This window comes from Poromitra crassiceps (genome assembly GCF_964638095.1).
Source record: "Poromitra crassiceps genome assembly, chromosome: 3".
Taxonomy (NCBI): domain Eukaryota; kingdom Metazoa; phylum Chordata; class Actinopteri; order Beryciformes; family Melamphaidae; genus Poromitra; species Poromitra crassiceps.
The window spans coordinates 64,624,346-64,651,788 of record NC_139625.1 but is presented as its reverse complement, the minus strand read 5'-3'; the positions used below and the strand labels follow the sequence as shown (position 1 = coordinate 64,651,788).

The 27,443-nt window shown below is 44.2% G+C and overlaps 1 protein-coding gene across 1 annotated transcript in view; it reads left to right on the top strand.

The window, feature by feature from the left end:
• Positions 1–8,567: 8,567 nt before the first annotated feature.
• dmd (dystrophin) overlaps positions 8,568–27,443 on the top strand; it is a gene marked incomplete at its 5' end in the record, with an annotated part of 540,780 nt that continues 521,904 nt past the window's right edge. Inside the window, one exon of the mRNA XM_083633507.1 lies at positions 8,568–8,649. Within this exon, the coding sequence (XP_083489633.1) occupies positions 8,568–8,649 (82 nt within the window). The remainder of the gene's footprint in view (positions 8,650–27,443) is intronic.

The window sequence follows — 27,443 nt, the reverse complement described above, 5'->3', positions numbered from 1 at the left end:
TGTAATATCTGCCACACTATCTCCCCCACATTTAGACTGAGTCAAACACACAACAGAAGGGCTCTGAATTATCCAACAATCATTTACTGTGGCGGAGAAATATTCTGTGCTCCATAATTTAGTTTTTCCACAATCAACTTCAACTATTTTTGTTGTTGTTTGCTCAGGCCTGTGGGAAAAGTCTTTTACCAAACATATTTCCAAGACTCAGTGGCCTAGTTAACAATACTAGCATAATTCCAACAATAATGATGTGGGGATTCATATTGTACTAGTCCATATTCTGTGGTTATACTGCCACCTGGTGTCTAATGTTATGACTACCTAGAGCCATTGATGAATAACAGAATAATCATTAGATATGTGACAGGCACTACGAGGGGAAGATGGGGACCTTTATTAAGGTCTCTCACATTCAAAGATCCCCTTTTGAGTCTTAGGCCCTTTGGGGTCAACACATACTGACTGGAAATTGGGCAGAGAGAGTTTGAGGGAGAAACTAGGCCTACACTCAGTGTACCGTATACTCCCAGGATGTATGAGTTTATAAACACCTCAGAACCCATAAACATGGGCTACACAGCTTTAGGCTAAGCATGATCATAAATGTGCACCTGCTTATCTAATTGGTTAACAATATAGGCCTATGGGAATTACATGTACATGGGTTGCTGCAAGTGCTGTCAACACAACGCAGGTTACAGTAGTCAATTGTAGACCCTAGATGAAGATGCTTCCGCCTTGTACTGTGAGCTTTGGTTATATTGTGGAATCTGCTTATAGTGATCACGGTTATACTGATCAACCGCTTATATTGATCAAAAAGCTTGGTCCTGAATCATTCCTATACACATGCTGTTTAAATAATTTGCTTAAAGTGATCAGTACTCCACTTACAGTGATAATTTTTGGCCTTGTCCCACCTGACAATGGAAAAAATGTTTAAAAATACTGTAATTTTATTTGCTAACAAACTGCCAAAAATGAGCCAACGAGATACAGCAGCGATACTCTGTGCATGTCTGTATATGGAGAGATCACGGCATCGCAGTCTGTGGAGAGATGGCAGCGTCTCTGTCTATGTGAGACCGCTGTGTTTGAAACAGTTGGAGGCCTAACTTACTGTATGGATTTTTAGTCAATAACATTCCTTTACTTTATATGCACTGTATTCATGTAATACATATGTAAATATCAATTAGATGGTAATCTGCATGAAAAATAAAAAAAGACTAAGGACTGGATGGGCGAGGCAAGTACTGGATGAGCGAGGTAAGGACTGGATGGGCGAGGTAAGGACTGGATGAGCGAGGTGAGGACTGGATGGGCGAGGTCAGGACTGGATGAGCGAGGTAAGGACTGGATGGGCGAGGTCAGGACTGGATGAGCGAGGTGAGGACTGGATGGGCGAGGTAAGGACTGGATGGGCGAGGTCAGGACTGGATGAGCGAGGTCAGGACTGGATGAGCGAGGTAAGGACTGGATGAGCGAGGTAAGGACTGGATGGGCGAGGTAAGGACTGGATGAGCGAGGTCAGGACTGGATGAGCGAGGTAAGGACTGGATGGGCGAGGTCAGGACTGGATGGGCGAGGTAAGGACTGGATGGGCGAGGTAAGGACTGGATGAGCGAGGTAAGGATTGGATGGGCGAGGTAAGGACTGGATGAGCGAGGTAAGGATTGGATGGGCGAGGTCAGGACTGGATGAGCGAGGTAAGGACTGGATGGGCGAGGTAAGGATTGGATGGGCGAGGTGGGGACTGGATGAGCGAGGTAAGGACTGGATGGGCGAGGTAAGGATTGGATGGGCGAGGTCAGGACTGGATGAGCGAGGTAAGGACTGGACACTGGCACCGGAACAAGGGGGACATGGGGACATTTTGTCCCCCTTAAAATTTGGTCGCCCTAAAAAATTTTTTTTTTTTTTTTTTTTCCCTTTAATCTGAGGGGGCAACTGCCCCTGATGCTTAGAGCCCACTTTACACTGTTTACACAGCCTGTGATGCTTGTTAAAGCCGTGATCATTGTGGGATTATTACACCTGAGGCAGACAGACCCAGGGATCAAGTTACAGAGAGCCCACTTTACACTGTTTACACAGCCTGTGACACTTGTTAAAGCCGTAATCATTGTGGGATTATTACACCTGAGAGACAGACAGACCTGGACTCTGTACTGCACTCACTGTCATTGGCTGCTGCTATAATCGTATACGGTTATTGTTATTTTATTTTTGTGTTGAGATGACAAGTTTTGCACTGTGTTTCGAAGTGATAATAATAATAATAATAATAAGTTCAGTGTTTCTGCCTGTGTTGCTGTCTGTTGTAGTGTAATTATAAAATGACCTAAAGGGAGAGCAGGTCACCAAGTGAGTGAGAAATGGAAAAATACTGAATAATTACATCACTACAGTATAATCCTAATGTTAATTTAAAATGAGATATTCATCTAAATATGGCTAAAAATCATCCAAACGTCCATAAAAACGTCAATTTTTCGTCTGCGCCCGAAAAAAAAAAAAAAAAAAAAAAATTGTGTCCCCCTTATTGCAAACTCGTTCCGGCGCCACTGGGACTGGATGGGCGAGGTAAGGATTGGGTGGGCGAGGTGGGGACTGGATGAGCGAGGTAAGGACTGGATGAGCGAGGTAAGGACTGGATGGGCGAGGTAAGGACTGGATGAGCGAGGTAAGGACTGGATGAGCGAGGTCAGGACTGGATGGGCGAGGTAAGGACTGGATGAGTGAGGTAAGGACTGGATGAGCGAGGTAAGGACTGGATGGGCGAGGTAAGGATTGGATGAGCGAGGTAAGGACTGGATGAGTGAGGTAAGGACTGGATGAGCGAGGTAAGGACTGCCAACATTTAGATACCGTGTAAAAAGAATAAAAGGAATAAAAGGGTTCAAATTTAAAAAAGATAAAAGGAGACAAGTGCATATTGGATAGAACCGAGTTCTCCAGCTCAAGTTCAAGTGCATATTGGATAGAACCGAGTTCTCCAGCTCAAGTTTTAAAGTGCAAGATAATTAAAGTGCACATGAATTAAGATAAAGTGCCTATGCATAGAGGCAGCATTGCATGTACAGTCAGGTATAAGACATCTTATACAAAGGAAAAGCAACAGAAAGTAAGGCACGGTCTACAGCTTGGCGGGTGTAGGATCTAGCGTTTGGAATTAAGGTCATTCAGACTGCGTACCGCACTTGGAAAAAAGCTCTTTGCAAAACGAGTGGTAGAGCATTTTATAGATCGGTAACGTCTGCCGAGGGGAAGTAGGTTAAAGAAATTAACGGCTGGGTGACCTGCGGGGTCTCTAACAATGCTAGAAGCACGGGCCAGAAGTCTAGAGCTGTAGAGCTCTTCTAATGCAGGCAGGTCGGCCCCGGTTGCCCTGCGAGCAGGGCGCACAACTCTGTTTAGAGATGTTTTCTCCTTGACAGTGAGATTACCAAACCATATGGTAAAAGAGCTGGTGAGGATACTCTCGATGATACACCGATAAAAATTAAGGAGGACCTGACTGTTGTGGGTAAAATGCTTTAGTCTTCTTAAGAAGAAGAGCCGTTGCTGAGCCTTTTTGATGACTGTTTTAGTATTGGAGTGCCAAGTGAGGTCATCAGAGATGGTGACACCAAGAAATTTAAAATCCCTAACCATCTCGACTTCAGAACCGTTGATTAGAATGGGATGGTGGGGTCCCTTAGTGCGGCGGAAATCGATGACGAGCTCCTTTGTTTTAGAAGCGTTAAGTATGAGGTTGTTAGCCTCGCTCCACCTGACTAGATTTTCAACCTCGAGTCTATAGTTGGACTCGTCGTTTGAGCTTATGAGCCCAATGACGGTGGTGTTGTCCGCGTACTTTACAATCAGATTGTTAAGGAAGTGGGCAATACAGTTGTGAGTAAAAAGAATGAATAAAAAGGTACTAAGAATGCAGCCTTGAGGCGAGCCGGTACTGAGGACAAGAGTCTCAGACAGATTGTTACCGATCCTCACTCTTTGGGGTCTCTGAATTAAAAAGCTAAAAATCCATTCACAAACAGCATCACACAGACCAAGATTTTGCAGTTTGTGGATGAGGAGTGAGGAAATGATTGTGTTAAAAGCAGAACTATAGTCAATAAAAAGCATTCTAACATAAGATTTACTTTTGTCTAGGTGCTCGTAGACGGAGTTCAAGGCTAAAGAGATGGCGTCCTCCACAGATCTGTTTTTTCTATAGGCAAACTGCCAGGGGTCAAGAGAAGGATGGATCTGACGCTTAATGTAGTCCAGCACTAGATGCTCTAGGCATTTCATGAGCACTGAGGTGAGGGCAATAGGCCTGTAATCATTGTGACATGTAACAGGTGTTTTCTTAGGTACCGGGACTACAATAGATTCTTTAAAACTCCTAGGGACAATATGACGTTGCAGTGACATGTTAAAAAGGTCTGTGAGCACGGGGGCAAGCTGCTCGGAGCAGGATCTTGCGACCCGGGGGGGAATGCCGTCCGGTCCAGCGGCCTTCCTGACTATGGCGTAGAGCAGAGGACATGTGACCCTGTGGGGCAGAGAGGGAAAAAGTACCAAGGCTGTGTGTGTCAGAGTCAGTGTGCCCTGCACAGGGCACTGTGTGAGATCAAAAGGAGGCTACAGGTTATCTGAATATGGTGTCTGTTTGTCTGTCTTCCAATTATCTATGTGATATGCAATTATGAATATCTACTTTATGGCTATTGATTATGACATAAGGCCAATGGAACTTAAATTGTCTCTATCAGCTATCATAAGCAATATTTATATTTGGCGGTATGGCTCTGTTCTGGGAGCTCCCTGCCCTTTCATGCGCTTACATGGAAAAGCTACTTTGTGTGCACTGAGGAGGAAATATCAATGAGCCTCAGTGAGCTTGCACAGACCGGAGTGTGACCCCATTGACCTTGTTTTGGTTTGTGGCTATAGGAGCAACATGCAGCGTTGAGAAAGGAATCTACCAATCAACATCATCATTGGTAATAGGAAATAGGAAAATCTGAACTATCCCTTTAAAGGGATATTTCACATGCCTTTTCACCTGTTCCTAGAGATCTTAATGGCAGGTGATCACCTGGGGAGCTACCCAGCAAGCAAAATTACGTCATGATAACGTTGTGATGACGTCTTTCAGTGACGTCCAGGACGTGGCCAAATCACATGCTGGTTTGGGGGTGATTTAGACGTCTACGCGGGAACGTCAAGCTGACGTTGAAATATGACCGTTACCATGAATGGGCATGTTCAGTTATTCTGCTATGTACACAGTGTATATTCAGCAACTTTATACATAAACCTATAATTATGTCCAGATTAACAATTTATGCTACATTTTCAAAAAATATAATACCGCCCCATGTGGAATTTGAACTCAGGATCTACAACTTACGGGACGGCTATTCTAGCACTACATACAGTCTATGAGCGCTACGCTACCTGTTCACTGAAATGATCTGCTGTACGTTGGAGTAATAAAGCCTACCATTTCAAAACATGGACCCCTTGTTCTTTTTATACCGGTATACATCCATGTATACATCCATGGAGTGGGGACAGTTTTAATAAAAACAAAAGCTAATTTAATTTAAACCTTAATCTCGAAGAATCATTGAGGAATTCCCTCAAAATGTACAAGTGTCACCTGCAGCCTATAACGTTTGTTTACCCAGTGCTCCTGTTAGGCTATACGAGACACGAATATAGCCTATACCGTAGGATTATGGCAGAAACTTGTTTTATATTTAAAACGTTGGCGTCAAGTCTTGGATGTAACCGTCTACAATCTGTGTAAGAAGAACCCCGAAACACATTGCAGACAATTGCAGGATTCCCCCGCAATTCATCTCCTCGTAGTCCCACCTCCACGAATAAACAGTTTGTTAATCAGCGCAGATTGTCCACATGCAAGTGCTGATCATTCGGATTTTAGATAAATAAATAGCCCAGGCTGAGAAATACATGATTGATTGCAACCATTTAGTTATCCTCATGGATATTTCAGTGGTGACTGATGAGTGAAATTAGTTGGATAGTGATTATACAGTAATAATCTGGGCCAGATCTGACTCGTCATGATATGACTTGAGCTGGCCCCGATTGGGCTCTCTCGATTCGTCCGGGTCCGTCCGTGCTTGCTGGGTAATGTTGTTTGGCTGGTCATAACCTCTTATGGAGCAATGAAAGGACTATCAAGCAAAAGGCTAAAAACTGATTACGGCTTGGAGCGTAGCCAGTCAGTTAATACATCTGTCTCTTCTTCATTTATTTTGTTTATTTAATCTTTACATCAACACATGGATCAATGGCCGTCCGGGTAGTGTAGTGGTAGATTCCCTGCCTACCAACATGAGGGTCGCAGGTTCGCCCTCCGGCTTGGTCTGGCGTCCATACAGGCACGTCTGGCTGTGTCTGCGGGTGGGAAGCCGGATTAAGGGTATGAGTCCTGGTCGCTGCACTAGTGCCTCCTCTGTTCGGTCGGGGCACCTGTTCGGATCGGAAGGGAACTGGTGGTAATAGGGTGATCCTCCCACGTGCTACGTCCTGCCGGTGAAGCTCCCCGCTGTCAGGTGAAAAAAAGCGGTTGGCAACTGTGCTTGTGTCGGAGGAAGCATGGTGCTAGTCTGCGGCTCACCCCAGATCAGCAGAGGGGGTGGGGCAGCAGGGGAAAATTGGCCAAGTACAATTGGGGAGAAAATGGGGGGAATTTTCAGAAATAATAATAATAATAATGGCCTGCATTTATATAGCGCTTTTATCCAAAGCGCTTTACAGTCAGTAGGTACATTCACCCATTCACACACCGATGGCGGCAGGTTACCACGCAGGGTGCTGGCACACCAACGGGAGCAATTTGGGGTTCAGTGTCTTGCCCAAGGACACTTCGACATGCAGACTGGAGGAGCCGGGAATCGAACCACCGACCCCTTTTATCCAAAGCGATTAGTGGACGACCCGCTCTACCTCCTGAGCTACAGCCGCCCCTAATAATAATAATAAAAACATGTGGATCAATAACTGAACAATCAGACAGGCAGACAGGTGACTCCGTCTGTCTCCCTGCAGACTCCAGCGGTGAGACAGCTGTGTCCCTGTCTGACCCATCCAGCCACACCCACATCCACCCCAACCCCACCCCTCCCCTCGCCCACACACAGTCTCTGGTTCTCCCCTGTCCAGACGGTCCAGACAACACCAGGATCCATGACGGCGGCTGCCTGGGATGCCAGCAGGGTCGAGGTGTGATAGTTTCCATTTTTGAAATACCTCGCAGCTGGGAGAGAGAGAATGCCTGGATCCGTCATATCATCGGATCTAATAATAGCAATTCTCTGTAGTCCCAGGCAGCTAATAAAAGCCCCCCGCTGTGCGTAATGGAGCCATTACTGTAAACCCAAGCTGAGTAGCCAGGAAATGGTAGGCTATAGTCCAAAGTGCATGCATTCATTCTATCAGCGGATCTAGGCTAATAATAGTTCTATTACTCTGTCGATGCAACAGCAATACTGTAAGCGTAGTGGGGGGCTTTCTTACCAGGGAGCAGGGCCGCACATTAGCGGTGAAAAGGGGAAAGCTTTGGAGCCCATGGAGGCCAGCCAAATACAAACAAACAAATAAATAAATGCATGGCTTCCATGCCACCCCCTCTTTTTATGTTTGAATAAGTAATGGTATTTTCTTTGCTTAAAAATAAATTACATGTAGCTACTTTTATATAATTTTATTTAGAATCAAAATACCATTACAATATTTGTTTTTACTGCTTTAGTCAAATTTAGGCTGTTATAGCAGATTTGGGGAGGGTCGAGGTGCCCATTCACTGTACCTTTTCAGGGGCCCAACCATTTCTGTGGGCGGGCCTGCGGGAGGGATATAGCAACAGGGCGGTCAACGATGGAGACTCCTCTTTTTAATTTGCAGAATATTACTCCGCTTTTCAGGCTGACACAAATCCCAGCCAGGCCTTTGACCTAAATTCACGCATCAAAGTAAGTAGTTACTACACTAGTCGACTCAAACTCATTTTAGTTGGGCAGGCAGGATGTTTTTAGGGGGGAATCATAGCCTAAATTAAAGCATTTCTGCAATTGGGGGTTGTTTGCCACGTGATGATCACTCGCTGGAGGTCACAGTTGACTCACCGTTTTATTTACAACCACGCTACATCACTGGCTCTAAGTTGAGGCCAGTGCGGAAATGGGTTTTGACTGACGCGTCCGCGGGGTGTCGGGTTTTACGCATGGCGTCCGCCAAGCGGGACAGGGGCCCACGGAGAGCCACCTCCTAGCACCCTATTTAGAGGTGGGAATGCTCCGAGCGACACCCTCCCCCCTGCACACCTGCTGCTTTCAGTCTGTCTGTCCCTCTCTTGACAGCCCGGTCCTCCTCGCTCCGTCCTCCCCTGTCTCTCTCACCGGAGCTCGGTTCGGTTCCTGTCCAGAGCGTGTCGCCTACTCTTCCTTCTCCTCTTCTGGCAATTTGTCCTGGATTTGCTCTTTAGGTCTCCCTCCCCCTGGTGGATTTAACCCATCTGTCCAAACAACTTTTTACCGATGGCGGAGGCTGTGCGCCCCGAGGACTACTGCGACGAGGCAGTGGAGGACGAGTTTGGAGAGATCATCAAGTGTCGATCTGGTAGGCTTTTCTACTCTGTGTGTGTGTGTGTGTGTGTGTGTGTGTGTGTGTGTGTGTGCGTGTGCGTGTGCGTGCGCGTGCGCGTCCGCGTGCGTGTGCGTGCGTGTCTTTGTTTGTTTTCTGGTTATTATAAAGTTTGGTGTCTGCCTCATGATGATGCTCAGTAGGCCTAGACTATGCTTCGTATCATTGACAACAATAATCCCAGTTTTCCCAATAATGTTAATGGTTTTGACTCTTTTTGAGTAGTAGTGTCACAGCAACACATTGATTCAGATGCACCATATAATTAAATAGGAGTTATGTGCTATTTTTCCCTCATACAATCTCCTTTGGACTCTGACAGCCCTGCTGAGTTAGTAGCCTATTGGCAGTGGAGGAATTGGGTAAGGTGGGAGTGACACACTAGGCCTGTACAGTATAGCCAGCTAATGGCTGGTTAGACTCTTTCAGGAGGGGAGTTGAGTCTGTCAGCTCATCTCGCCATACATTTCAATGGTAAAAGAGCTCATAGTACGTAGATATTTATATGAACTGAAATAGAAAGGGAGAGTGTCTGTGTTTGATTTCCACTCCACATGTTGTTCTGTTGATGCATTTGTAGATTTTGTACAGCCCAGATCTACTTTGTGAGTGTTTGGGGAGTTGGGACTGGAGATAGTACTGCATATTCAGTGTGTTAAAGGTGATACATTTTTAAACATCGATATATCAGTGTCAATGAAGTCTGAGGCCGTGGTTTAATTACAGTAAACAAGCTGTCAGTGTTTCTCAAAATTAACAAGTCGTTAGGGGAATGTTGCTACATGATGAAAATCCACAAATGCCAAGTCAATACTTGTGACCTTGTGGAGAAGTTGTCTCAGAAGGAATGTGTGTCTTGATGTTGTCTGTGTGATGGATTAAGACCCACAGCTGTTCATTTTCCCATGTGTATTATGCGGCTCTGTACTATTGGACTAATAGCACTGTTTGTACATGATGTATCGTTCTCCCAATGAATCTCAGGGCTTCCCAGTTGGACTTCCCATTTGTTGTCATAATCTCTCTAATCTATCTCATCAAATGAATCCTTGGTTGGCAAGTAAACTTCTGGGATCGTTATGCTTTATCTTTATCCCACGGAGGACACAAGCTGCACAAGAGCTCATTCTGAGACCGTTTGTGTGTGTGTGTGTGTGTGTGTGTGTGTGTGTGTGTGCGTGCGTGCGTGCATATGTGTGTGTTTGTGCGCGTGTGCGTGCGTGCGTGCGTGCGTGCGTGCGTGCGTGTGCGCGCGTGTGTGTGTACCGTGATCGTGACACTGAACGCCCACCAGCATGTTGGTGTAGCCTGTGTTGTGTTGACAGTTCTGACAGCAACAATGTTAAGGGCTTGCCCGGGGGTGGAGGCGGGATTCAATCCACCGATCTGCCACTTGCAAAGTGCACACGTTAACGGAAGGCATTTGCTGATTTTCAACCCGCTTTGTATCATTATAATCTCTGTAATATAAAACAGATGGACAGTGCTTACCTTGTGTGTATGTCTTCTGCATCGAGTAATCCACGTTTGACTGTCTGCAGAAACTCTGCTGCCAGCTGGTATGGGTCAGCTGGTAACGCTCTCATGCAGTTCTCTGTGATGTGGCATACAGTACAGGTTAACAAGCCTTTATACTGGGGAGTGAGTTTAAAGGAGGACTTACCCCCTAGATATGTATTAGAACAGTGATTTGAAAATACCTATGGAAAAAAACAAGAAATGACATATGCTCTTGTCTATACTGGACTCTTTGGCTGTGTTCGAGTCGAGATTCTTTTTCGGAAATCGACGCCATTACAGTTTGCCTACTGCCTCAAAAATAATTTATTTGAGAGGGGCAATATCTCTATAAATATCAACAACTAACCAACGCTGTTGGTCTGTATGGAAACAGAAAATCTGAAAATGGTTTTAAGTTATATCAATTTGGTAATTCAGTGGCGAACTAGAAATTTAATTATTTTTCTGCATGTATCTCTATGGAAACTACTCAAACTACGTTACGGGAGCAAAGTGACATGGGCTCGTTAACAGCAGCACACCCACAATAGGACAAACCTCTCGCTCTGGGGTAACACAATGCGAGATTTCTCCACGTAATTCCCTCGTCTAACTAGAGATAAACCGCGCAATGAAATCCATTTTTAATTTGCGTTTTGGGGCTTTTCGTGATTTACAGCATGACAGCAGCATTTTTCCTCTCAGGGTGCAGGAGAGGCAGCGCAGAGCTCTTCTCCTCTTCAAAGCCCCCGCCTCTCACTGCCCGCGCGTCCCCGCTGCCTGAGCACACAGCAGCTCGTGCGAGTCAACCCCCCCCCCCCCCCCCCCCCCAGACAGACAGACAGACAGACAGATAGAGACACTCAGACAGACAGACAGACAGACAGACAGACAGAGACAGACAGACAGACAGACAGACAGACAGAGACAGACAGAGAGACGGACAGACAGACAGAGACACTCAGACAGACAGACAGAGACAGACAGACAGACAGACTGACTGACAGACAGAGACAGACAGACAGACAGAGACAGACAGACAGACAGACAGACAGACAGACAGGCAGACAGACAGACAGACAGAGACAGACAGACAGACAGACAGAGACAGACAGACAGACAGACAGACAGAAAGACAGAGACAGACAGACGACCTACTGTACAGTCAGTCAATATAAGACCAAGGCTGTCCGTGTCCTAGCCTGTTCCATTTCAATAATAAATTGTTACATTAAAACACACATCAGGGTCGAGTGTATTTACACAGAAAGGGGACAGGTCATCTCTCTCTCTGACCGCCCGCCCTCCTCTATCTGTCCTCTTGCCAGCCTGTCTGTTAAAGAACTTTCTCTCTCCCCTCAAGTGACCTTCCTGCTTAAATACAAAATACAGGTTCATTAAATAAATAAAACCCTCATTCCCTCATTCTCTCTGTGTCACTTTCACCCCTCTCTGTCTATCTCTCTCACCCACTCCCCCATGGTGCAGCTGGTGGGTCATCTCCTGCTGGAAATAGCGATCAGCTGGCCTGAGGGATGCTGGTATGGGGTTTCAGATAGCCCCACCTCCCCTCTCTCTCCTCTCTCTCTCACCGGCTCTCTCTGTCTACAACCTGTTTATCTGTCACTCTCCCTCTCTCTCTCCCTCGCATTTCTACAACCTGTTTATCTGTCACTCTCCCTCTCTCTCTCCCTTTCTCTTTGTCAATCTCTCTCTCTCTCTCTCTCTCTCTCTCTCTCTCTCGCTGTCAAATTTTGACCACCCAGGTTGTTCTTTACTGTGTGACTGGATTCTCTGTCAGTAGCTAAATCTAGCAGTCTGTCTCTGTGCTGGAGGCATAACTGGGCAGGCCTCAGTGTTTAACATAGACTATATACTGTATATATACAGTTATAGGAGACAGAGACATTTCACAGTAGTCCACCAGTGCTTTGACAGTGATAGTTAGACAGTTAAAATTGACTTTTAGTTGTCTGTGTTCTATGTGTTTCGGATCACACGCACAAAAAAGGTTACAACATGCATCGATAAGGCTAATAGTTTATTTAATTGCCATTATTGTGAAGGTTTTAACCAGAAGTTACCGTGTTACCGGACAGATGCGGTATGGCTTCGGTACGGCTGTGAACAGACCCACACTCATGTCATCTGTCAGACGGATGCGGGATCCGACAAAAATAGAACAGGTGCCGTGCGTAATTTTTCCGTAATGCCCGTATCGCCCATCAATTAACATGGGCGAGAGTCGATCAGGCAGTTTTGCCGGATCCGCGACGCAGCCGTAACCCATCTGGTGTACATTGCCTGTAAGTCACTCAACGCAGGTTTCCATTCTGCGGTGTCAGGGCAGCTAATGGTCCAATTCAACAGGTAAAATGCTACTATTAGTATTTGTATCACACATTCATTCGTTTTATTCGTTTATTCGGATCCCCATTAGCTGCCACTGACTAGCAGCTACTCTTCCTGGGGTCCACACACAACATACATGACATAACACATGTAACAAATCTCAATAAAACCAAAAACAATAAAAAGAAAAAATAATCTAAAAATACTAAAATCACAATACATGTAACAAATCTCAATGAAAAGAAAGAAAATGAGTTAAAATGAAAATTACAACATTAAATTAGATCCTGTTGTGGTAGATCAGATCGGTTAATGAAGGTTAGGGTTATTGTGTTTTTTTTAGTAGCTTTTTAAAACATGCCTTACTGGGTGCTTCAATGATCTTATTGGGTAACTTGTTCCACATTGTAATGGCCTGATACATTACAGAGCTGCACACTGCATCTGTTCTGGGTTTTGGTTTAACCAGATGCCTGGTAGTGTGACTATGTTGATCTCTCACATAATTTATTTGTGAGTACAAACGGATTGGTTGTTTACTATAACAAATATTCCTAAAGAAACCCATTAGATTGCATGCCAACCTCTCCTCCACTCTGAGCCATGAGAGGCTGGCATGCATTCTGTCTGTACTCTGCCTCACACCTAGTGGACCAACAGCAATCAATTGGATGAATAGTTACTTATCCAATAGGATGCAGTCTGTGTTTTTCAATGGTTGTTTTTCCTCCCCTACATGCTTACAGTGTGGAGTGCCCCAAGGGAGTTGCTTTGGGCCACTCCTGTATGCAATATTTACCAACGATATGCCTTATGTTTTGGATAAGTGCAGTGCTACTCTATTCACAGATGATACAACAATATATTTTGCATCTAATAACATCAATGAGTTAAGAAATACCCTTCAGTCAGAACTGCAGCTATTACTTGACTGGATATGCGAGAATAGACTTGTTTTGAATGTGGCAAAAACTAAAAGTATGGTATTTAGGGCCAAACATGCCACTAATAATGATAATGAGCTATGCCTATCACTCAAAGGTGCAGCTATTGAACAGGTTCAAAACGCAAAATTGCTTGGTGTCACACTAGATGTGCAGCTATCATGGAAGAAACATATTGAAAATATTGTTAAGAAAATGGGTAGTGGACTATCATGCATTAGAACATGTTCCTCTTTTGCCATATATGACATGCTGCCATTTGCAGTGCCGTAATTGCAGTAGTTGATATTCTAGATGTATTGTTGGTAGTTTACCTCACAATTACCTTTTATATTTCTCAGATAATTATAATTAATTATTCGTTTATTTCTCACAAAGCTAAAAAAAAAAAAAAAAAAAAAGGATACTGTGAAATTATACCTGGGTGGTTGTTCACTTAATACTCAGTACACATTTGCAAATTATGTTAATTCTTATCATATTAGATAGATAGATAGATAGATAGATAGATAGATAGATAGATAGATAGATAGATAGATAGATAGATAATGGATAGATGGATGTAGGAATATGATATCTATTTAAAGCTGGAAACCCAACCTTGGCTATTGTGGTGGCATTTTGTTCGAGTCTCAGTTGAATGTTTTGCATTGGCTCTGCATTTCTGAGTGTGATTGACAATTTGGTATAATATGCTGCCTCCAGCAACATACAAAAGTAGGCAGCCTATGACATGTTGCCCACTTGATTTATCCCTACTCTAGGCTGTGTGTGTGTGTGTGTGTGTGTGTGTGTGTGTGTGTGTGTGTGTGTGTGTGTGTGTGTGTGTGTGTGTGTGTGTGTGTGTGTGTGTGTGTGAGCGAGGGCCCGTTTTTGTTTTGTAGATTGGTTTTAAAATTGTAAAATTTATCAACATTGACAACCTTTCATGGGGAACTGAGAATGTGTGTATATACATATACATATACATGCATCTATAATGTGTGTGTGTGTGTGTGTGTGTGTGTGTTTCTGCATGTGTAGCCCTGTCTGTCTCATTACCACACCCTGCAGGTCCATATACCACCTCGCTATTACCCATCATGCTTTGCCTCGGCACGGGCGTGTGGACGCTAATTGTGATTGGAGCAGACAGGCAGGTAGATTCAGGCATTACAGCGATGTGGGTAGACAGAGAAAGGAAGGTTCCTCAAGGGAAGGGTTCTTTAGCTGAGGTAAAGGGTCTCTACAGTATATACAGCAGAACCATAAGGACTTAAATGACCTTCTGACTTGTTAAAATATAAAAACAAACAAACTGGTAAATTAGAATAAAGTACTAAGTGTTAATACTGCAGCAATTTCAGTATTATATAAATGATTAATATATTTTTTTCTCTTCTCTTCTCTTCTCTTCTCTTCTCTTCTCTTCTCTTCTCTTCTCTTCTCTTCTCTTCTCTTCTCTTCTCTTCCCACTTGTTGATCTGTATCTTGCTCTGGCCCTGGTGAGGGTGCCGCCCATGGAGGGTCCGCCCTACCTCTGTCGTTTAGCCAGGAAATAACCGACCCTAACCGACCCTCCTCCTCTTTCACATTCTCTCTTTCTCTATCACTCATTCTCCCCCCACCACTCATCTCTGGCAGGGTGTCAAACTCAATTTCATCCTGGGCCACATCAGAATTATGGTTGCCCTCAAAGGGCCGGTTGTAAATGTAACATGATATAAATGTACCTAGCCTTGTTATCATATTACATAATTGCCTCTGATTCGAATATATATATATATATATGTGTGTGTGTGTGTGTGTGTGTGTGTGTGTGTGTGTGTGTGTGTGTGTGTGTGTGTAATAACTTAATAATTAATAACTAGCTCTGAAGGCAGAATTATAGAAAAAATAATGACAGACTAGTAGACTACAAGTTATAAGTAATTAATAGGATTAGAATTGTGTTGCACAAATTGTATTCTTTGCCAGCTCTCGTGGGCCACATAAAATGAGGTGAGTTTGACACGTGCTCTACAGTATGTCACCTACACTATGCAAGTTTTCAGTCTTTTTCTGTCTTTCTTTCTTTCCTCCTCATTACTCTTGGGTTGATCGATCTCTATCTTTCTCCCTAATAAGAACCCAGAGACAGTTGAAGGCACTGTTATAAGCGTCTGGTTAGAACTCCCCCTGCGGTTAGGCCAATTAAAGAACACCAAACCCAACACACACTCACAGTCGCACGTGTACACACTACACACACAGCACAGACAGATACATACACACTTTGCACACATCATAGACAGAGTATATAGTGTATATATATGTACACGCACAAGCATAGCCACACAGAAGGTTCATCCATTAATTAATGCTGAGGGATTGATGCTGCCGCCGAGCGCTGGTTTGGGATCAGCTTTGTGGCCTTTTAAATCCTAACCTTTGCCGTCAAAGCTAATATAGCCACAGTGTCTGGGGACAACTTAACCCTGCTTACTGTGCTGCTGTAGCTACTGCTTACCACTGACTATTTTCACACAGCCTTCTCCAAGCATGTACCATCATGTGCCCAGAGTTTACTTATGAAAGAAAGAAAACAAAACAAATAACTACATATACATAGAAACAGTGAACCAAACAATAACTATAAAGTTGTTCACATGAAAAGACTAGTTGTATTTTTTGTCAATACCTGACAGTTTTGACTGCTGCTTCCTGCAATCTTCGTTAGACGTCACGTGATGTTACTGTGACGTATAGTACGTTAGTTAGATGAAATGAACTTGTTTGGACTATTACTAGTGAACCAAACAAATAAACAAACAATTAAACAAACAATTAACCAGACAAACAACATATGTTCTGAAAGGATTCTCTGATCAGATAGTATTGAATGTAAGCAGAATACCATGTCGCTCATTTTTCAGGCCAGCCGTTCAGCCATTGAGGGCAGCCGTTGGGGAAATGTAGTTTTCAAGTTGGTAGAATTTTTGTAATGTAATATGAATGGGGCTTTTTGTGAATTCAAATAAAACTAAAGATTTGCAGCTAAATGTTTAAATGAACCAAATAAACCTCACCTGGAGAATTGCTGCTCCATCCCTAGAGCTACACATGTGTCACGTAGTGAATGTAGCAGGTAAGAATATGAACCAAGGCGTTGCTCAAAACTAGAAGATGATGCTTAACAAAGCTTCCTTGGATGAATAGAGGTTAACAAAGCAATGCTTCAACATTGCCATTGTGAAACATGGCATCTCCTGCCAAGTGTATTAGCATGTTACTTTCTGTCTCTCTCAGCAAGTCACAGAACTTTGAATTCTAAACATGTGTGTGAAACCCAGACTTCTTCTCCCAACTCTTTTAGTCAATGGCTCTTAATGAAAGAGTAATGTCATTTATGGTCAGTAGATGGCAGCAGAGGCAGCCAGTGTCTTTCTAGCTTTCCCCAGAGGGACTCTGGAGATTCTGGTGATGTGATAAATGTGTAGGTAATAGATATGATAGGTGTTCTCTTCAGAGATGGGAAAAGTACACACATTCTTTACTTAAGTAGAAGTACAGTTACTTGTGTGAAAAAAGACCTGGGAAAAGTAGAAGTAGCAACTGATTCAACTTGTTTACTCAAGTAAAAGTTAAAAAAAAAGTACAGGCTCTGAAATGTATAAAATAGTATAAAAAAAAGTATGAAATGTATAAAAGTAAAAAGTATTTCTATTTCTATCCTATTCTATTTCTATTAAGATAAACAGAAATATCAGAATTTTTGCGCACTACGCGACATGCATGCTCAGTTTTAGGGTGGGGACTCTGGAGACGATGAACCGAGCACACACGGACACACAGCTCTCCAATTATAGTAGGAGGTTTGGCTACAGGTGGTGTATGCTGATGGTGTTTAATCTCTGGTCCTGGATTTGTTTGAAACAGTCACTGAACAACTAAATCTAGGAAATGAAAATAAATAAACTGACAGTCCTTCAAGTCAGTTTTGGTAGAGCACAAAGTCCTTCATCACTTGTGTTAGTGGTAGGGAGGGAGTGGACTTGGTTCAGATCCGGATCCGACACACTTGGGCCAGACTGCGAGGACATCTCTTGGCCTCTAGAATCCGTCCTCTCCTGCAGTTGTGCCTGCTCACAGGTCAGCAGGGCCATGTCGGTGCCGTGGTCCTGCTCACAGGTCACCAGGGCCATGTCAGTGCCGTGGTCCTGCTCACAGGTCACCAGGGCCATGTCGGTGCCGTGGTCCAGGAGCAGCTGGACGAGGGCTGCCTGACACCTTTGATGCAGCACCTGCTCCAGCAGGAGAGAAGCCACGTCACGGGTTAGAATGCCAGCAGCCTGGAGCAGCAGGTGGAAGAGGAGAGTCTGCGAGGTGATCACTGTCCATGTCAACAGCAGCACAGAACCTGATGAGTTCCTGCAGTATGTCCAGCCTTCCCGCCCGGGCAGCATAGTAGACCAGTGTGTATGAGCAGTGTCCTCCTCTGTTGGGGTTGGCCCCGGCTTCCAGGAGGATCCGGACACAATCCAGGTGACCGTAGTACATGGCCGAGTGGAGAGGCATGTAGTCTCCCTCATCAGCTAGGTCTACCTGGGCTCCATGGGTGATCAGGTAGGCCACACAGGCAGCATGACCCTGCATGGCTAAGTGGCTGAACACACCATACGCCAAAGCCATGCTGAACTGAAGCTTGAAGCAGACTCAAGCTGATCTGACGCCAAAACGGTCACACCAGAAACAGTCTATTTTCCTCAGCGGCCGGCTCGAAGCTACTGCTCCGGCCCCTCCCACCCTCACAAATTGCATTGACTGCCTGCCTGGCAGCTCGGGATCAGCGCGCGACACGCTTAGAAAATAGAACAGAAGCTGAAACTATTGGATCAGCGTGGCTTTGGCGTGGCGTGGCGTGCGGCCGGAGTGAATGGACTCGCCTGTTAACAAGGACGCTGAATTGAAACTGTGTTGTACCACGACCTCTCATTTTATTTTATTTTTTTCAAATTTTTGCAGAACAATAAATAAACAAGACAAACAAGCTCAGACACAGGAAAAAACAAAAACAAAACAAAAAAACAAACAAAAAAACACATCTTTGACAATTAGTATTGTAACATGGTGCTACCAGCCCTATATGTGCCCATGTGCTTATACAATATGCATTGAGTCCTATGAAAGGGGTCCATGGAAAACCATCCAGGTAAGCAGTCTATCACCCGTAACCTCAGTCACTAGTCATTCTTGACTTTGTCAAAGTAAGCCAAGAAGGGGTCCCAGATATTTGAGAACCTTCTGAGCGAGTTGGCTCTCAGGAACCTCAGCCTCTCCATCTGTATAACAGAGATCATGTCCATCAGCCACACCTGAAAAGAAGGCGAAGAGGAGGACTTCCATTCCTTTAAAATCAGTCTTTTAGCAACAGTTGTCCCCAGCGTCAGAGATTGCTGCACATCTGTAGGGAAGTTCAGAGAGCACTCCAAAGAGCAGCCAAAGATGGCGAGTTCTGCCTCTGGCTGCAGGGTTACTTTGTAGGCCTTAGAGTACCAGTCAAATATTTTGGCCCAGAATATTTGAGGGGCAGAACCAAAAGGCATGAGATAGTGTGCCATCTGACACCTGACACCTGTTGCACAGTGGAGAGACAGAAGGGAAGATCTTGTGTAATTTATACTTTGAGTAATGAAGACGGTGAGCAACTTTAAATTGGATCAGCTGGTGCCTGCTATTAACTGAGCAGAGTTGCACCACAGACAGACTCCTTTCCCATATAACATCAGATAAATCAATACCAAGTTCCCCCTGCCACGCTTCTCTAATCCTCTCAGTAGAGGCTGTGTTGTGGTTGTCAAACAGACATACAAATCTAGAGATAAGGTGCTTGGAGTGAGTAGGGCTCAGCAATACTTCAAAGAAAACATGCTCATTTGGGAGTGCTTCAAATGCACGAAGTTTAGAACGAACGTAATCTCTGGTTTGCAGGGATCTAAGCCAGTTTGTGCCGGGCAACTCAAACTTCCTCTTCAGTAGATCAAAAGATGCAAAATGACCATCTATGTATAGGTCTCTGATGGAGACCAGCCCTTTCTCACTCCAGGCATGGTAGTTTTTGTCTGACCATGGAGGCAAACAAGAGTGATTGAAACAAATCGGTGTATGGCCATTTGACTGGTGAACAGCCACAGTACAAGAAATGGTCAGTTTATCTAGACTAAGTCTGCACCTTGACCTTTTGATTTGAACCCTTGAACAAGTATAATATGCACTTGGATTGTATTGACTGAATTTAATTTGTATTGATCTGACATCTATATTCCTTTGTGGTGTTGGATACATTGTAATCAGGGATCTTGCTTTATCAGTGCCATTTATTGTATTTATTGTCTTGTTTTTTGTATTGTTTTTGGATGTGTACAAAGTACAGCTTGTTTGCAGTATTCATGCCTTAAATTGCCCCTTGCGGGACTAATAAAGTTTTTTGAATTGAATTGAATTGGACAGAAACATCTGGTACATTCAAGACATTCCTAACTTGGTTTAGAATTCTGACAGAATTTCTTGTAACAAAACTTAAATTTTGCAAAGTCCTAGGCCTCTCTAACTTAGAAAATAACATGGCTGGTAGAGAAGAGCTGACAATAGAGTTGGCCTCACGACCTCTCATTGATCTGCCTTCTGAAGCGTCTTCCTGCAGCAGGGTCCTCAGTTTGTCCAGGTGTTGGAGCTGCCTGTCGTGACGCCCTGCTCAAGCAGCCATTCCTTCAGGTCTGTACCACATCATGTTCTTCTTCTGTGGTGTTTTATGGCAGTTGGCATCCTTTTTCTATCCATCCACTGTTTCCCTACATTCTGTAAAACCCCCAATGACAATCTCCGTACCACATCACGTGTGTGCGGAAGGCTTTATGAAAGGACAAATTGTTCGAGTGACATCACTGATGATAGGGGTGGGGGGGGGGGGGTCGATTCTTAGATGCATCGAGATGCGGACGTGGACGATTATGAATCGATTCACAAATTGTAACGTGATGTTGATGGAACGAAAAGGCGGAACTAAACTGTGAGCGCGAGGCAGCGCCCGGACAGTTTACGCCGTGGCGCACCGGCCGAAAGAAAAACAAATGTGTGTGAAGATGGCAGACACACCGGCTGTAGTTGCTCCCAACCAGCCAACAATTTAGCAAGCAATGCTATTAAAGCATCCACCCAACTCTGAAAGGGCGAAACAAATCACAAAATCCATCGCAACTTTTATTGCCATGATGGATATACGTCCGTACTCAGTTGTTGAGAACCAGGGATTCCGTGCTTTGGAGCCGAGGTACAGCGTCCCATCTCGCCGTTCTTTTACCGACACAGTGATCCCCAGACTGTACAATGAGACCAATGCCGAAGTTATGGACTCGCTGAAGAAAGCGGGTAGGATAGCTCTAACTTGTGATGCGTGGAATCCATTGTTACTGCGCACATCATCACTGAACACTTACAGTGGCAGCTAGCGTCTCATGTACTCCAAACAAGAGTGATGAGTGACTGGTGCAAATGTGGCAGAGCTGTTACAACATGTAGAAGAAGTGATTCAGAAGCTGAAGTGGAGTTAATTTACTATAGGATGCTGCTACAGACACAACTGGCACACTTGTTTCTTTTCCTGTTGGTTCTTTGCAATGCTGAGAAATATGTTGGCAAATGTAACCTTCCAGTTGACACATCTCTTCCATTTGCTTTGTTAATAAAAGATAATGGAAGTAAATTCATCTGTTTATTTTAATTATGAATCATTACAATGCAATTTAAATTCACTTTATTTTAAAAGTAGTAACATAGTGAGAAAAAGAAAGCATGTATTATTCCTGGACCTACGTTTCCCATGATGCCGGTTGTCGACTTCCTGTTTAAAAAAATTTCACTAGCAAGGAGGTGCACGCCGCTGTCACAGAGTGGGAACATTTGGCTTATTTGATCCGAAATGGCTAAGAATAGTAACGTTGTGTGGTTGCATAGCGGCGATATTTTACAAAAACGAGGTGAATGTCAATTCACTGGTACTGTACGGGCTTATTTTAGCCGAAGTGGCTAAAAATAGTATGTGGTTGCATAGCGGGCGCTTTTGTTTTGAAGGCTAAACGTCCAAACCGGAACTCTTATTATTTGGTCATTGAACGTAGCTTTAGCTCTCTTTCAAGATTCAAGATATTGTCACTCTGTTGTACAATTATGCACGTGTGAAATTATTGTGCTGGGGGGAATCATTACAAGACACGTACAAATTCACAACAATTATTATGATTATTTGCAGTCTCTTTCGCTATGAATGGTCCTGGGTGGAAACAGGCAACCGGCAGCTGGAAACAGGGAGGGAGAGTGTCATGGAAGCGCCCACGGTCTCACCAGGAAACTTGATAATCGTTATACAATATAATCGTTATATAATCGAATCGAATCGAAATCGAAACGAATCGTGAGGTGCCTAGAGATTCCCACCCCTAACTGATGACATCACTCACTGATGACATCACATCACATCGAGTGACATCACTGATGACATAACTCACTATTGCTCGAGTTATATCACTGATGACATCACAATTGCTCGAGTGACATCACTGATGACATCACAATTGCTCAAGTGGCATCACTGTTGACATCATGTGACATCATCAGTGATTTACGACATCACTATGTAGGGCTCCGGACGGACAGACAGACAGACAGACAGACAGACAGACAGACAGACAGACAGACAGACCTCCAATTGTTTGATATGGTTTTTCCACAAAAAAGGTGCACAATAATGCATGAAAGCTGGGAGAGTAGAAAAGTACAGATATTTGTGTTAAAAGTAAAAGTAAAAAGTTGTCATGAAAATAAATATTCAGTAAAGTACAGATACATGAAAAGCCTACTTAAGTACAGTAACAAAGTATTTGTACTTCCCAACTCTGGTTTTCTCAGGGGATTTGTGCCTGGATGTGTATGAGAGATGGAGAGAGCGAGAGAGAGGTTGGGTTAGAGAGGAAGAAAGAGAGAGAGGGAGAAACAGAGAGGTTGGGTTATACAGAGAAAGGAAGAGAGAGAGGGAGAGGTTTGGTTATACAGAGAGAGGGAGAGACAGAGAGAGGTTGGGTTATACAGAGAAAGGAAGAGAGAGAGAGGGAGAGGTTTGGTTATACAGAGAGAGGTTGGGTTATACAGAGAAAGGAAGAGAGAGAGGGAGAGGTTTGGTTATACAGAGGGAGAGAGATAGAGAGGGAGAGACACAGAGAGGTTGGGTTATACAGAGAGAGGAAGAAAGAGAGGGAGAGACACATAAAGAGGTTGGGTTATACAGAGAAAGGAAGAGAGAGACATAGAGAGGTTGGGTTATACAGAGAGGAAGAAAGAGAGAGAGGGCAGACAGAGAGTGGGTGGAGTTGACAGGTGGAAAGGTACAGACAGATACTGTAGTCGTATAGTTATTGATGTGCAAGGATGGGTGGTAAAATAAAGTACTCTCTCTTTCTCTCTCTCTCTCTCTCTCTCTCTCTCTCTCTCTGTGTCTCTCTCTCTCTGAGGGTGCAGAGTATGATCTGACCCACATGGAGTTTCTGGGTCACTACAGACCAGAGGAAGGGGGGGGGGGTTGTAATGAGTCTGGAAGAAGAGGATCCCTAAGGACCCCTCCCATTCGCTCTCTTACTCTCTGTTGCTCTCTGTCTATCTCAATCACACACACGCATGCACACACACACGCACGCACACACACACACACACACGCACACGCACACACACACACACACACACACACACACACACACACACACACACACACACACACACACACACACATGTCTACATGTACAAAACCTTTTTTGGGTTAGGAAAAGTCCTGTGAGGGAAAGTGGATTTTTCAGAATCAGGTTGCACCCCATTGTAATGGAAGTGGGCCAATAGCAGCCAGCAGGGCTCACACCCATCCTTCAGGTTGGATTAATAGTCACATTGAGGCCCAAGTCATCCACACAAAAAGTTCCTCACTGCAAACTTTACTGTTGCATTGATGTATCATCTGTCAGATTATTGGTGTGCTGTCATTTCTTTTTTCTTTTTGTCTCCCATTTTCTCCCAATTTTACTTGGTCAAATTCCCCCTGCTGTCCTGGCCGTTGCTCCACTCCCTCTGCTGTCCGATCTGGGGAGAGCCGTAGACTAGCACATGCTTCCTCCAATACATGTGCAGTCGCCAGCCGCTTCATTTCACCTGACGGCGAGGAGTTTCACTGGCAGGACGTAGCGTGTGGGAGGATCACACTATTCCCCCCCCCCCAGTTCCCCTCCCCCGAACAGGCACTCCGACCGACCACAGGAGGTGCTAAAGCAGCGATCAGGACAATCCAGCTTCCCACCCGCAGACACGGCCAATGCCTGTGTGGATGCCCGACCAAGTCCTTTGAGACATGCTTATGTGATAAAGGGCTATAATGTATAAATTAACAATCTTGAACTTCAACACAACACAACACAACACAACACAACAGATTACAACACAACACAACACAACACAACACAACACAACACAACAGATTATAACACAACACAACAGGTCATTTCAAGCCAGAAGGAGCAGTCATCATCCCTTTATGATCAGACTGTTGGTACAATGTCGTTTCTGAGCTGTTGAACGGGCTACTTCAAGCCAACAAGGTCTGCCATTCCTTTAGGGCAGTGTTTCTCAAACTTTTTCAGACCAAGGACCACTTAAACCAATGAAAAAAACTCAGGGACCACCTAACTCCCAAAACATCCCCAAAAACAATAGGCCTACTACTTCAACTGTAAATTACAAATTACAGGCTAATTAAATGACAAATAGCAGTATACAATTAATCAAATTTTTGGGTTCCCACAATTATGAAAACAAGATAACCGATATAAAAAATATATATGTAATTTATTTTAGTTAGTCCATTTAACTTTTTTTTTTACATTTATTTCTCCTGTTTGTCCAAATATATTCAAAGTTCAAAGAAAGTTTTTTCAAGTTCAATAAATGCACAATGTTGCCAAAGTCAAATAGGCTATCTTTTGCCATCTTCAAGTTGCATTCAGTGATGTTTTTGTGTTCAAATAAGTGATAAATGGCTCTATATTCTGACAGTAATTACTGAAATAGAGTGTTTGATCAGTTAATTGGAACTCCCAACCACCCGCTGTACTCTGTCTCTCTCCTGTAGCCCTGCAGGCAGAGTGGACATATCTCCGCAACCGTAAGTCGTAGAGAGTCAAGCATTAAAACGAGCTTGTGAGTAATTCTCGTAACGCCATTCACCCTCAATCTGTCAGTCAAACCTCGAAATTCCTCCCCTACCTCCGTCTGTACTCCCCCACGCAGGACACTAAACCCGGAAAAGTCACACGGCAGACGTGCCGTGTATTTCTGATATCGTATTGTTTAATCCTGGCTTCCTCTGACGTGAATAGATCAATAAAATGTTTTCCAGTTATTCCTAGGCTGCAAACTTGTTTTAACATGCACATCGGAGTGGTTTCTGACGAGAATAAGGTAACGTTAACGCTACGTTATGTCAGACTGTTGTCATCCCCATGGCAAAACCTTCGCCTCGGCCATGAGAGGCGAGGAGCACTGCTGCCATGGCTGCGCGCGCCCCCGCGGCCCGGAGCTTGCAGCTCGTGCATACCAGAGGGGAGGCGGCCATCAGCGCCTGACTGGCCGGGAGAGAGTGCTTCCAAGTCGGACTGATAATATAAACAACATAATTTGAGCTTATCCAGGTAAGATATTAATAAAGTAATGACACATTCAGCGGGAAACTAACTATTAAGACATGTGCCAACTTTGACAATGTTTGGTTCAGTATTTTAAGAGCAAACAGGTTTTTTTAACTTCCTGAAAAGTTGCTGTTTTGGAGATTCGAGGTCCTGCCGCGACAGCGACGATATAGTCCTTTAGAGGCTGTGATCTGACATTGAGTTTCCCAGAAAATGTAAACATTTCTCTGATTGGATAGTGGGAGGTAAAAAAAAAAGGAAAAATATATAAATCTACTCGCGGACCACTAGGGGGCGCCCGCGGCCCACCAGTGGTCCGCAGACCACTGTTTGAGAAACACTGCTTTAGGGACAATGTGGTCACAAAGTGCTGAGTGGGCTGTGTGAAGCCAGCTCAGACTCTTCCTTGGCCTCTGACTATCTGGACACTGTGGTTTCTGAACTGCTGAGCTGCTCATGTCAAACCGGGATTAACTCAGTCAGCTAACAGCAGGTATAGATATTCAATGCCTTGCTCAGGGACATAGGACTTGAACCCACGTCCTCCAGTTAAACACTGGCCTCTCCTCACCACGCCGCCCCGGTTCTAATAGAATAGAATAGAATAGACTAGAGAGGAACGCTATACAGAAACAGGTACAGCATAACAGAAAAATAACAATTAACTCATTGAGTGCCAATGACGACAGTTGTCGTCAATTCGAATACTAACGTCAATTGCGTTTTTTGACGGTGGGACGTGGATCAATGCCCGATACATCTCCTGTACAAATATTGTAGCTATTGGAGGTCTATAACCTATTTTACCGACCCAGTAGGTGGCGACAGTGCTCTCCAGATTACAGAAAGGTCCGGAAAACAGGAGGAAAAAGCCTGATCAAAGAGAAACCGATGCATGCTGCAGCCAGAGCCATATAGATTGCTCTGTCTGCAGCTGACCGAACCGCAGTCAATCCGCGCACACAACTGAGCTCCTCTGCCTCTGTCTGTCTGTCTGCATAGTTTCTTCACACGATTAGCCGCCAGAAAGGCAGCACCCGACGCCGAAGGGCCAAACCTTTCCCTGCAGTCCGGGTTGGCATTTCCTTGTCGCGCTAGGAGCCGCCTGGCGCAAAAACGGAGGCTCCGAAAATAGACTGGGTGCGTGTGGGGAGGAGTTTGCAGCTGAGGGGAGGAGGGGGGGAGAGGGGGGTGGGGCACGCAGGCTCCACAGAACTACACCATGTCACTACATCAGAAAATATTAGCTAGAGTCAGTGAATGTGCTTGAAATGCTTCATTTCACAAAAGGCTGAATATCTCAGCTTATAATTTGAAACCTGTCTTTTTGCTCAAAACAGCCTATCTTCTCCGGCTCATAACTAAAGAACGGAAAATGGTATCAATAAACTTTTTTTTGCAGATGATAGAAGAGAGTCTCCTCGTTCTTTGTGCGTGTTCGGTGTTTACATAGTAATATCACACAATATTCTGTGGGCCTCGAGAAATCACTGAAAACGCTCTGAAACTCTGGCACTGGGAGCTTCCGTTCTCCAAAAGTGGCTGGCACTCAATGAGTTAAGAAGATGGAAAGAGATGAGCAGTTTTGGTTCTAAAAAATATCTCTTGGAAAACCATGACAAGAGGGAGAGAGAGAGAATACCTTTTGGAAAACCATGACAGAGATTATATCATTTAGATCAGTGATTCCCAAACTGTGGGCCGTGGCCCACTAGTGGGCCATGGAGGTACTGCAGGTGGGCAGCGAGTGGTCGATTTTCGCGGGTAATCAAATGGCTGCAGCACGGTCACTTTTAAAGCTACAGTGGAGATCCTGTTATCAGAAGAAACTAGAAGACCAAAGGGATGCATTGGTACCAAGGATAATAGCGAGCTAGCTAGCTTGTTGGAAAGGGGCTAAATAACGCTCCAAACGTAGGTTAAATTTGGGCTAAATTTATCTGAATGAAAATTGGTCCAATGGGTACCACAAGTCGCCCCTTTACAGATAAGGTAGCATTTTTCCTAATAGCTTGTGGATTGATTTCTTGTCTTGTTGATCATCACATTTTGTCTCAACAAATGTGTTCTTTTGGGTATTTTGCCAAAATGTTTTTGTATGTGGATGGATTATTAATTTCCCTTAAGCCCAAATTCACATGCTCTGTTAATGAAATAAAAAATATATAATATAAAAAACATAATATGGAAATACTTCATCTTAGTGTCGTGTGTTGATGTCTCAGAGTTGTGATTAAAG